Here is a 12,885-nt window from a genome sequence, read left to right as displayed (position 1 = left end):
GCATCTGAAGAAGTGGGTTTTTTACCCAGAAAAGCTTATGCCCAAATAAATCTCTTGGTCTTTAAGGTGCCACTTGTCATAGAAGACAAAGTGTACAGTGCTCACTTTAGATTATTATTTTTGATTACATATATCTGCACAGGAAAAAACATAAAAGAAATTGTATTTCAATTCACCTCATACAAGTACTGTGGGGCAATCTCTTTGAAAGTGCAACTTACAAATGTAGAAATATTTATTTTTTTACATAACTGCACTCAAAAATAAAAGAATGTAAAACTTTAGAGCCTAAAAGTCCAGTCAGTCTTGGAAGCATGTCCTCTGGAATGGTGGCTAAAGCATGAAGGGGCATACAAATGTTTAGCAGATCTGGCACGTAAATATCTTGCAGCTCCAGCTACAAAAATGCCATGCGAACATCTGTTCTCATTTTCAGGTGACATTGTAAATAAGAAGAGGACAACATTATCTCCCATAAATGTAAACATTGTCTGAGCAATTGGCTGAACAAGAAGTACGACTGAGTGGACTTGTAGGCGCTAAAGTTTTACATTGTTTTGTTTTTGAGTGAAGTTATGTAACAAAAAAATTATATTTGTAAATTGCACTTCCACAATGAAGAGATTGCGCAGGCTACAGTACTTGTATGAGGTGAATTTAAAACTTTGTTTAAAAATATTTGCACAGTAAAAAAAAAATCTAAAGAGAGCACTGTACACTTTGTATTCTGTGTTGTAATTGAAATCAATATATTTGAAAACGTAGAAAAACATCCCAAAATATTTATAATTTAAATGGGTATTCTGTTATTGTTTAACAGTGTGATTTAAAATTGTGATGAATCACATTTTCATAAATTGAGTTAATTTGTTTTGAGTTAATTGCTTGAGTAAATTTCAATTAATTGACAGCCCTATTAATCTGTTATAGATCATTCGTCCATTCTGTCCCGCGCCGCTCTGCCAGTGGGCAGCAATCGCCCACTTGGTCAATTTTCAAACAAGCACTTTTGTGCTCTCTCCCAGGCTGCTACTCGTCATAACCATCTGCATTATCCGCCTTTCAAACTCTGCTTTGCGGGGATGCCTACCACAAACTTGCCAACTGGTGCGCTGAGACCACTGAGCAATATTGCCTCATTGTTTCCTGGTGTTCCTCCAGCTGTATGTTGTCTAGGAGTTAGATGAAGGTGAGGTGAGGAGGGACCAGCACCTTGTTCTGCATCTGCAACGGCACACAGCAGTACTCATAATAATCTTACTAACCACTTAACCAGCTCTAGTACCTTCTGCTGATGTGCTCATGAGCAGCTCTGGCACACACTGGTCATGTCTTTAACCTGCTTAGAACAGCCAGCCATCACGTATCAACCCTTTATAGACTGTTTGGAAATGGACCCTTGCCGTGAAATGCAATCCCCATCATTGATAACAGTCATTCTGTTTCATATTCTCTTGCAGTGTTTGGGTTGCAAAGGCTCCAGGGGCAAGTCTTGTTTGTTTACAGAAATCTCTTTTCATTGGAGTATTGTTTTTTTACAGGAACACTTTTTTGCTTTGAGATCTGCTGTGCTTTTCCCTGCATTATTTTCACTCGTCATAAAATCATAGATGCCGGCTGGGCACTTAAGGGCCATTGCATTCACCCCTCTGTCTTTTCCACCGCATGCTGGTGGCTTGGAGCACCTTTAACCACCCTACCCCACCCCCGGAATAAATTAAAGCCCCCACTCTCTAAAATTCCATCTTTACAAACACCTCCACTTGAACCAACCCCCAGAGAACAGCCAGGCACAAGCCACCACCGCTGGCCTCTCCCCATCAGAGCCCATTTAGCATTACAGAGTAACACAGATCATGGCAGTTCTGAGGGCCCATCCACCAGTGGTGCCAAGCAGGTTTGCCACTCTATGAGATCGTATCCAGCCTTTGCCCAGTTAAGCCCTGATATTAGCAGGGGTTGAGAAGGAGATTTTTCCCTTGCATAGGATGGGGCAAATCTTCCACCTGCTCCTGGGCTCTGGGAATCATCCCCCCCCCCTCATTTCCAGTGCTTTCTGCCTGTTGATTTAACCCCTTACTGGTGCCCGTCCCAGGAGATCAGCCATCTCAGGACCCTGCTGGATAGCAAAACCCAGGCAAGAGAGGGCATCCTTAGGAATTCTGGCTACTGGAGGGTGGATCTTACAGCCTGGGGGTAGCCAAGGAGGCAGGACAACGTTTCCCAAGGGTCTCCGACAAGGAGAAAGAGCAAGCCCCTAAGTGAGCCATGAGGAGGCTCCGCCCCTTAGGGCGTCCCCCTCCCCCTTGAGTCTGTCCCTGCCTCCTGTGGGTGCCTTAGGGGTGAGAGTCCCTGGTGCCCTACTAGGAGCATTCCTCCTCCCCCTTCCCCGGGGAGGTTTGCTGACCCATGGAGCAGTTCCACCCACCAGCCCAAGCCGGGCAAGTCACTGAGCAGAAAGGGGCAGCTGGAGGGGGGCAAGGTCCACTCAGTCCCCTTCGCGGCCGACGCAGGCGTGGCAGTTGGGCTGCTTCTGTCTCTCGTAGTGGCCAGAGATCCAGAAGAAGAGCATGAAGGTCACAGTCTGGATCCCAGCCAGGAGGAAGAAGTAATAGTCCATGTGGCAATTGTTAATGTTCCCTGGGGAAACAAGGGGTGAGCCGTCAGAGCATCCCCTGCTGGTACCAGGCAGACCCCTCCAACTCTAGCCCCTGCAGCAACCCTACCCCAGGGCACATTTCTCCCTACACAGTCACTACAACCCGGCACCAAGTAGACACCATCTTCCACCACATTCCTAGCCCTAGGGACCCGTCCCCCGTGGCACTGTCAGCAGAACCCCCTCCATGGAGGGCTCCCCCTGCTGGCAGTGGGATGATGAGGCCTGAGAGTGGAGAACAGACCTAGCTCCCAACCTCCCTCGCGCACCCCCTGTCGGCCCCAGGGATACATTTCCCACCCCCAGCTCTGCTGAGGGGCTGCCTCTCTCTCTTCTGCTTTGTATTTTCCCCTGGCCCCCTCACTCACCGTAGTCCTTGGGGCAGTGCATCCAGCCATGCTCTGGTACTGAGAGGAGAGTCAGCAGCCCAGAGCCCAGGAGTGAGCCCACACCGGATATGAAGAAAAAGAGCCCCATGATGGCTCCCTGCATGGACTTGGGGGCCTCTGAGTAGGCAAATTCCAGCCCTAGGGGAGAGCAGAGAGCTCTGAGGGACCTCAGTAATACTAGGGCAAACAAACACTGCTTCTAGCCACCAGGTGATGGGATCAAACAACAGGCTGTTTGCTACCATGCCAGCTGATTGATAAGCTGGCAGCCCCAACCCAAGTACTTGCCTTGAACCTATCAGTCACCTATCCACCTACAGATCAAGCCTTGCCCGGAACCCAATATGTACAGATCAAGCCTTGCATTGCTTAGATTCATGAAATCAGAGGCACCTCCTTCCTAGATACAGCTGTATTTGATGTTCTCTGGCCCCACCCAGCATGGTGATAGGGGCTGTTAGTCAGACCCGTTGCACATGCTCAGTCTAACCCCAGCACCTGGCGCTTCACACCTCACCCGTGCTGCCTAATTGTTACTGGACCCCATCGCGCTAAGCGCTGCACAATCCCAGCACAGTTACCTGGAATGCTGGCAAAGATTTCACTGATGCCAATGAGAAGGTACTGGGGAATCTGCCACCAGATGGGCAATGTGGCGGCAGAGTACACATCCTCTCCGATGCGCTGCGGGATGGTCTGGTTGTTCTTCACATACTGCAGCCTCTTGGTCTCCAGGGCGCCTGCCGAGGAGGGGCAGGATGGATCAATGTGACCTTCCCCCACACACACTCAGAAGGGGTCAGCCCCATCTGAGCAAGGCCCCATGGGTCCCTGATTTCAGGGCAGGGAGAGTCTATCGGCCATCCTCTGGGATCCTCCCGCAATGCCGGTCAGCTCCAGCCCTTGTGTTGGGCAGTAGCCTCCCACCCACCAGCCATGGCCTCCCTAGCCATGGGCATCAGGCGTTACCTGCCACAATGATAGAGGCGAGGCCAAAGAACATGCCCAGAGCCATCCTCTTCAGCGCTGAGGGCAGCAGCTTCCGCCTCACCAGGAACGGGTCAATGACTCGATCCTTCAGTGGGACCAGAACCAGCAGGACCACCACATTGGCTAACAGGAGCCAAGCATCAGGGAACTAGGAAGAGAGAACTGGGTCAGATCTAGCCCTTGGGCTAACAGAACCAGGCAGTGGGGATCTAAGGAGAGAGAACTGGGTCAGAACCAGCACCTGGGCTAACAGAACCAGGCAGTGGGGATCTAAGGCGAGAGAACTGGGTCAGAACTAGTCCTTGGGCTAACAGAACCAGGCACCCCCTTGAGAAATAACTCTACAGCAACTGAAAACCCTTATTCTGAATCGCCTGCCTCTCCCAGCCCTGACTCTCCCCCTGTTTTCCCAGCCCCTCCCCGCCATAGGTGCTGGAACTAGGGGTGCTGAGGATGCTGCCGCACCCTCTGGCTGGAAGTGGTTTCCATCATATACAGGGTTTACAGTTTGGTTCAATGGCTCTCTACACCCCCATTACACAAATTGTTCCTGGTCCCCTGCTCCCCTCCAGCTGCCTGGGGCCTGAGGAGACGCGGAAGCAGCTGGGACAGTTTCTGTTCTGTCTCCAGACAGGCTGGTGACCACAACCAGCATCACATGCCGCTCACGCTGGGCCTCTCATAAAGAAGGGATTGTGCTGTCAGGGGCAGGTGATATCCTGGACCCGCCTCCTTGCCCAGGCTGGGGATGTCACCCTACTCGAATGGGCAGCAAGATTCACCCATGCTGCTCAAGATGGTCTCTTCTCTTGGCCTGGCGCCAGCCCTCTCCCCGTCACCCCCTCTTGGGATGTAATCACCAACCCCAGCAATGTCACTCAGCCCCTGAGCTGATGTCATTGCCTGCCATCCCCACTGCATGCCATGCCCCTCACCGTGTAGCTGCTGCCCACGCCATTGCCCGTGCTGTTGTGCTGGAAGATGTTGGGGATGAAGAGGTGCAGGCCTTGCAGATAGTAAGTCGACTGCATCTGGAATGTAACAGGGAGGTCAATGTAGGGTTCAGATCCATGGGACATTCTTCCCCCCATCACCCCTCTTGGGACATCATCATCCACCCCAGTGACGTCACTCAGCCTCCCCTACCCCCTGCCAGGGGCATTGTCCCTCCTCTGCCCCCTTGAGTTGGGGTCATTGTTTGCCATCTCCACTGCATGCCTTGGTCCCCATGGGAATTGAACCTCTCTCCTACCCCACCAAGATAGGGAAGAGACACACACACCCCGGCACCCTACCCCAAGAAACTCTGCCAAGCCAGGACTGGGGGAGCAGTGTGCGGGTGGCCCCCGAGAGAGGGTTAATCATAGAATCATAGAATATCAGGGTTGGAAGGGACCTCAGGAGGTCATCTAGTCCAACCCCCTGCTCAAAGGAGGACCTATTCCCAGATGGGTCCTGCTTTGAGCAGGGTCCTACTGGGTCGTACCAGCAGCCAGTGACTATTGTTCTTTAGCATTGCCCCGAGGTGGCGAACCAAAGAGGAAGGAAATGAGGAAGAAATCTTTCGAAGGAATGGACATGGTCCCTATCCCAGGTGGCTGGTCCTTTAAGGAGAAATGGGTCTCAGCCCCACCTGGGACATGGTTCACTCCCCGCTCCAGGTGTGAAGCTGGGCCATGTGGCCCCTCTGGGAATCACAAGGCAGAGGGCTGGGGAGGGAGAGAGAAAGATGCTGAGCTAACGGGGCGGGCCAGGAGAGCAGGAGATGGGGGGGGGGCAAACCTTTTGGCCCGAGGGCCTTATCTGGGTATGGAAATTGTATGGCGGGCCATGAATGTTCACGAAATTGGGGTTGGGGTGTGTGGGGGGGTGAGGGCTCCGGCTGGGGGTATGGGCTCTGGGGTGGGGCCAGAAATGAGGTGTTCAGGGTGCAGGAGGGTCTCCAGGCTGAGGTAGGAGGTTGGGATGCAGGGTGGGGGGGGGGAGGGTTCCGGCTGGGGGTGTGGGCTCTGGGGTGGGGCTGGGTATGAGGGGTTGGGGATGCAGGAGGGTGCTCCGGGCTGGGACCGAGGTGTTCGAAGGCTGGGGCAGGGGGTTGAGGCACGGAAGGGGGTCAGGGGTGCAGGCTCTGGGTGGTGCTTACCTCAAGCAGCTCCTGGAAGCAGCAGCATGTCCCCCCACTGGCTCCTATGCAGAGCCATGGCCAAGCAGCTCTGCACGCTGCCCGGTCCGCAGGCACCATCTCTGCAGCTCCCGTTGGCCTTGGTTCCCAGCCAATGGGAGATGTGGGGGCATCGCTTGGGGCAGGGGCAGCATGCGGAGCCCCCTGGCTGCCTCTACGTGTAGGAGCCGGAGGGGAGACATGCCGCTACTTCTGGGAGCCGTGAGGAGCCACCCCACACTCACAAGTGTGGCAAGCCCCTGACCCCACGCCATGGCTGGAGCACCAGAGTGGGGCAAGCCCTGGACCCTGCTCCCCAGCGGGAGCTTGAGGGCTTGATTAAAACATCTGAAGGGCCGGATGCGCCCCCCCCCCCCCCCCCCCGAGCCATAAATTGCCCACTCCTGAGATAGGCTGGCCTCTCGGAGCCCGAGAGAGGATAACTCAGGGAGAGTCCTGGCACCAATCCTGGGCTAGGGAGGGGTGCGAATAGCTGCTGGCTGAACACTCAGATCAATGGGATCGGCAGCAGATGCCAGAGCTGAGGCGCTCTTGTGCAGATGGACTTGATGGATTGTTCTGCGCTGCTAATGTGATGAAGCCAGCCTCGGGGGGGTGGGGGTAAAAGCTCGGAGGAAGCCTTTGTGGATTATTTCAGGGACACTGAGGCAGAGCTGCCCCTGGCCACGAGGGGGCACTCTGGAGGCAGCATCCCTGTTGGCAGCCCCCACCACCGTAGGATCTGAGGGTCTCACAAGCATTGATGGTATCGATCCTCAACTCCAAGCTCCGTGAGAACAGCTCGATGCCGACCCCACTGCCAAACCCCTCTATGCATCAGCACGCCCGGTGCTGCTGCTCCACCGGCTCCCTACCTGGAAGTAGACCATCCAGTAGGGAATGAAGGTCAGTAGCACCGGCAGGATCTTCGCCATCACCTGGAAGTTGGCAAGATCCTCCTCGGGTGAATGAGCCCGGGGCTGAGATTTGCCATCAGGAAGAGGATCTGCGCCCTGGGCTTCTGATTGGAGAGCGCCCGGCCTTCAATGAAAGGGGAGAGCACAGATGGCATGAGGAGGCCAGCGTGGGCATGGCCCCAGAGGGGATGGGGGCAGCTGCGCTCCACCAGCACTGACCCTACCTGATACAGCATGCTCGGCTGCAGCAGCTGCCCCGGAAGGCCAGCCTGAGCATGGCAGAGACCTGGCTGCCCGCGGGGGGCTTGGTGACGAAGGTGGGGGCAGCCAGGAGAAAGACGAGGAGGGCCAGGGCCACGCAGGCCGCGGGGATGGTGTAGCCGATGAAGAAGTTGACATTCTGCTGGATGAAGGCCACCACGAGCAGCGAGATCACCGCCCCGATGTTAATGCTCCAGTAGAACCAGTTGAAGAAGCGCCGTGTGGCATCATGGCCACGGTCCGTCACCTGCAGGGAGCACAAGGTAGGACGGCGTGAGCCAGGCTGTGCTCTGCTGTGTCCAGTCGGGGCCTCGTCCCCTGTCCCCACTGTGGGAAGTGGGGATCCCAAAGGAAATGGGGGGGTTAACCCTTTATGGGCCATGGGGAGAGAATTTCTAGATCCCTGGCAGGGGCTGCCTCCCATCTCTCCTGCCCTTTGGGGAGCCAGGCAGACCCTCGGCCTGGCAGGGGGACTCTCACCACCACCCCGCCCACCCCAGGGACTTCCACCTGCAGAGAGCGCCAGGCCAAAACTGAGCCACAAACACAGGGGCGGGGACTTATCTCCCCTCCCTCCCACTCCTTAACCTAGATGCAGCCTCCCTCCTTCCTATCCTCTCCCCCCTTCCCGACCTCCTGCTCCATCCGTTCCCCAGCCCTTCCCATCCTCTCGCCTACCCACCCAATCAGGGTGCCCCATTGCAACAGCACCACCTGGGGATGTGGGGGGTGATGGCCCCCCTGCCTGGCCGAGGCTCTGCCTGGCTCTCCAGAGGGAAGAAGAGATGGGAGGCAGCCCCTGAAAGAGGTCTAGACATTCTCCCCCTACAGCCCGTAAGAGGTTAACTCCCCAGCCCATTTCCTATGGACCAGAGAAACAATCCCCTTACCCCAGTTAGACAGAACTCCCTCACACCCGGGGGGAGACAGGGAAGATTAACCTCTTGTGCTCTGGGAGACGAGATCGTCCCTAGGGACGTTCTCCCTGCTCCCAGCCAAGCCTGGGAACTCTGGCTTGTTCCTGGAGTCTGGGGTGGTAGAGAGGAGACTTTACCCCATCATCTGCTGGGGCGGAAAGAGAAACAGTCTCCCCCACAGCATGATAGGGAAAGCCCCCCCCCCAACCTCCCGTGTGCATGTGTGCAAGCATTAATCTGTGCATGCACACTGGGGACTTGTTTGTGCCTGCATGTCCATGTGTGTGTGCTTTTGCATGCCTGTGTATGTAAGCACATGCGTGCTTGTGCATGTTTGTGTAAATGTGTTCTGACACGTGTGAAAGCTCGTGGGTAGGACGTGTGCCCTTGTCTGCATGGCTGCTTGCGTGGATATGCTTTTGCTTCTGTGCGTGTGCAGGGGTGTGCTAGATGCATTTGCGTGTGTGTGCCCATGCACATGGGTATTCATGTGTGTAAACTTGTGTGTGTCTGTTTGTGTGCATTGCCTCTGTGTGTGTATGTGTGCGCACACGTACTGCATGCATTGCCTCTGCCTCTGTGTGTGCACACACGCGCGTTGCATGCATTGCCTCTGTGCACATGCGTGTTGCATGAATTGCCTGTGTGTGTGCACAGGTGCGCATTTCATGCATTGCCTCTGTGTATGTTTGTGCACGCGCATTGTATGCATTGCCTGTGTATGCACATGCGCACTCATGCATGTGTGTGCAACGTTAACCCTTTGGCACTAGCTAGGGCGAGGGTCCTGCCCAAGGGAATCTCTTTGGGGGGTGTATATGTGTGTGTGTGTGTGTGTGTAACCCTTTGTGTGCTGGACGTATTGCTCTCCAGGTTGCTGACCCTGGGGGAATGGAGGGGAAAGGCGTGCCTGTTACCTGGTCGGCGCCGAAGGGGGTGAGGTTGGCCTTGACGGAGCTGATGCCCAGTGCCAGAAACAGCAGGCCAGTATACATCAGAGGGGCGCAGTAGTGGCCGGGTGCCGACTGCTGGCACTCCCCACTCTGGTTCCGGCAGGGATGCTGCAGCGGGTAGGCCGGCATGTCCCCGCACAGAAAGAGTCGCCCGTCCGACGAGGCCGTGGTGGGCAGCAGGCAGGCCGACACCAGGTAGAGCAGGAAGCTTAGCGTGATGGTCCAGTAGCGGCCCAGGTAGACGTCAGCCAGCCAGCCCCCGACGGGCGAGAGCAGGTAGGAAGCGCCCAGGAAGAGCAGGGCGGCCCGCGAGGCCTGCGATCCCCCCCAATTGAAGTTGCTGCTGTTGAGGTAGAGAACAAGATTGGAGACGATGCCGAAGAAAGCTGCCCGCTCCAGGATCTCCACCAGCAGCACGGCCGCGCAGGCTGCCTTCCGGCCCTCGAAGGCATCCCATAAGCCCCCGGCCGGGGCCTCTTCCTGCCCCAGCAGGGGCCGGCGCTCCCCTCTGGTACCATCCCGGGCCATGCACCGCCCTGCCTGGGCACTGCACGGGTCTTCCTGCTCCCCCTGGCCTTCTCAGCCTGTGCTCTGTCTGTCTGCCCTTGCTGCTCCGTCTGTCCTGAGCCTTCCCCTCCCACGCTTTGTCTGGCCGTCCTCCCCTCTCAGTCTCTGGCCGCCTGTAGCTCTGGCTGCCTCTGCCTTCCCTGCTCCGTCTCTTGCTCTGGCAGACTCTCTCTGTCTCACCCTTCCTGGGCGTGTTTTCTCCAATCTCTCAGGCCAGCTCCCACTTCCCCATTTCTCTGCTGAACAGAGACATCATATGACATCTCCCTTCCCAGAAATGAAACTTCCATTCCATGGTTCCCCTTTCTCAGGGGATCGCTGCCCCGCCCTCTCCCCCTGAGTGACATCCTTCTTCATGCTTTTCCAGCCCTTCCCCAAAGTTTCCCTTTACTCTCCTTTCCCCTGCTCCAGTCTTCTCCCAAGATGATTCCCTCTGCCTAATAATCATATCTAGCACTTTTAATCAGCGGATCTCAATGTTCTTTACAAAAGCACTCACTATCATTAGCATCAGATAGGGAAACTGAGGCACAGAGGGGCAAAGTAACTTGCCCAAGGTCATCCTGCAGGCCAGTGGCAGAGCTGGGAATAGACCCCATCTCTTGTGAGTCCCAGTCCAATGCTCTTTCCACTAGGCCCCACTGCCCCCAAGAGCAGCTGGCCTGCTTAAAGCCAAGAGGGTGGAAGCACTGGTGGGAGACTGTCAGAGGACAGGGTCTCCCATCCCAAACATGAAATGAATAGCTCATCGCGGCGGAGATTTTAAATTCCTTTTCCAAAAAAACAAAGAAACCCTCCTGTAGCAAAGGAAATGCAGGCAAACAGGAAGCAATAGTTCATTCTAGTAGCTCTTGCCCAAGACCAGTTCGTGTGCAAACAATGGGCTCCTGATGAGAGGGATTTAACTAAAAACCATCCTGAGTCACTCCCAGTTGTCTCAGAGGAGTTCTGGAGAGCCCTGGGGGAGGGGCCAGAGAATAGGTGACAAGCTGATCCATAGATTTTCAGCCCAGACGGGACCTTCAGCTCCATCCGCAGCTCCATTACAGCTAGGTGGCGATGGAGCTGCAGATGAGCCTTTTGCAATGGGGCTTCTGCCCCGAATACTGCACGGCCCCATCCTGGTAAGAACACAAGGTAGGTGTCATTGCCCAAAGCCTTGCGGTGCGTAGCATGGCCTTCCAGCTCCCACAAAACCCTTTTCCTCCCTTCCGCCCCTATGGGGTTTGCAGATTGTATGTTTCTCCAGTGCCCCTAGCTTTGGCTCTTCAGAAAGGGCCTTTCCTAACTCCTTCCTCTCGTGGAAATCCAGTGCACTCCACCGTTCCAAACTCCCCTGCCAATGGACAGAAGACTCTCTAGGAGGACCAGAATCACCACGCTGGATCAGGGCGGGGAACCATCTGTGCTGCCTCCAGCTAGTGCCAGCTGTTTCAGAAGGTCCAAGACCCTCACTGCTGATAGTTGTAGGACCACCATCTTCCCAGCCCCATTAGAGGTTGGCTTATGCCCTGAAGCAGCAAGCCCAGGACTAGACCTTCCATGGCTTCACATCAGCATGGCTCCACTGAAGACAGTGCCATGACATTGATCGACACCAGTTGAGGATCAGGCCCTTGTGTTTTTTTTAAAGTCCTTCCGACTCTAACCTCTCCCATCCTGCCTGATTTCCCCCTCCACCCATGGGTAAATAGTGCAGCCGGAGCCCCCTCTCGCCAGCAAAACGCCAGCAAAGTTATCCATTCCCTTTTGACAGCATGCCTCGGGAAAGTTCACTCTGCAAATTAATCCCCATTGGTTTGTAGGGCAATATGGTCATGTGGATTGACATCTGGCAGACAGCTCTTCCTCGGAGCTGTCATCTCTCGCGCTGGTATTTCAGCAGCAGCTGCTATAAAAAATACACCCCCAGAGTTTCTATTACCAGTTGATATATGTTGTGATTTCTCCTTTTGATGCTGTCTCTTACGGAGCATGGAATTATTTAGTATCTGTCTTGTGACGTCTCCTCTAATTTGCTTCAAGGAGGGCAGGTATTTGGCCCAGTATTGAATGCCCTGTGAAAAAGATTTTGTTGTCCCTCTGCTGAGCAGTCCTAGGTTTCAGGGCCTTGCAGCTCAGCTGCTCATTCGAATGAGGCAAGTGCAGGCTATTAGTACAGCTTGTATACCCCAGTCCCTGAAGAGAGGCGGCCACAAACAACACGCGGGCAAACCCTTCTGTCAGAGATCTCAGCCCAAAAACCAGTGCTTGGTGCCCACAGAGCAGCAGGAACTGACGCTAGTTAGAGACATGAAGGCAGACAGCACACTCTCCTGTAGTTTGCCACAGCTAGGAACAGAGGAATTGCCAGACTGGATTAGAGCCACGGTCCATCTAATCCACTGTCCTGTCCCTTCAGGGGAAGGTAAAAGAACCCTGCAGGGGGTAGAGGTGGGATAATTTGCCGCCAAGCAGGGCTCATCCTGGTCTTTAATAGAGATTGGCTTAAACCTTGAAACATACCCTGCCAACGTTTCTGTTATCGTTAATTATGATAACGCTGGAAGTTCTTGATCTCCAATCACTTTTGGAAGCTTGTTCAATTCTGAACCTCAACAACTTCCGGTGGCAGTGAGTTACACGGGCTCATTGCACATTGTGTGGAAAAGTATTTCCTTTCACTGGCTTTGAATTTGCCCCCTTTCATCTAGTGTCCCTTCGTTCTTATGTTAGGAGGCAAGGAGAGCAGAAGTGCCTGATCTCCCTTCTCGAGACCAGTCATTGTTCGATAGATGTGTATCACGTTCCCTTTCGAGCACTCAGCCTGTACGTTTTCTCAGGGCCCAATCCTGCACCACTGGAGTCAGTAGGAGTTTAGCAGCTGACCTCAATGGGAGCAGGACCAGGGGCTTAATGCAGCTTTACTAGATGGAATATGTCACCCATCTGTGGGAGCCATCCCCCTCCCCACTCACACAGTGTCACTTTCAGCCAAACCTGATGTAACCTATGGGTGAGTGTGGGTTACATATTCCCCCCCGTGCCTGAGCTGTAGCTGCTGTGAGTCTGTTAGAGCCCCAGTTGGGAGC

At 54.6% G+C, this 12,885-nt stretch overlaps 1 protein-coding gene across 3 annotated transcripts; it reads right to left on the bottom strand.

The window, feature by feature from the left end:
- Positions 1-568: 568 nt before the first annotated feature.
- Positions 569-10,101, bottom strand: SLC15A3 (solute carrier family 15 member 3). 3 transcript variants are annotated; one of them, XR_004645410.1, is made up of 9 exons: positions 9,212-9,775; positions 7,341-7,624; positions 7,075-7,240; positions 4,974-5,069; positions 4,018-4,186; positions 3,630-3,788; positions 3,028-3,186; positions 2,429-2,640; positions 569-1,224 (listed from the first exon to the last, which is right to left on the bottom strand). XR_004645410.1 is itself a non-coding variant. In XM_034767679.1 (8 exons), the coding sequence occupies exons 1-8, from the start codon at positions 9,773-9,775 to the stop codon at positions 2,489-2,491; spliced, it is 1,749 nt and encodes a 582-aa protein (XP_034623570.1). In that variant the 5' UTR covers positions 9,776-10,099; the 3' UTR covers positions 1,499-2,488. The 3 variants fall into 3 exon arrangements, 2 of the variants coding, with proteins under 2 accessions (XP_034623570.1, XP_034623571.1); XM_034767679.1 differs by lacking the exon at positions 569-1,224 and having other exon boundaries at positions 1,499-2,640; positions 9,212-10,099; XM_034767680.1 differs by lacking the exons at positions 569-1,224; positions 3,028-3,186 and having other exon boundaries at positions 1,499-2,640; positions 9,212-10,101.
- Positions 10,102-12,885: the final 2,784 nt, after the last annotated feature.

Source organism: Trachemys scripta, chromosome 4 (assembly GCF_013100865.1).
Source record: "Trachemys scripta elegans isolate TJP31775 chromosome 4, CAS_Tse_1.0, whole genome shotgun sequence".
NCBI classification, from domain to species: Eukaryota; Metazoa; Chordata; order Testudines; family Emydidae; genus Trachemys; species Trachemys scripta.
Note: the sequence above shows the minus strand (reverse complement) of the source record. Positions and strands in the feature narration are given on the sequence as shown.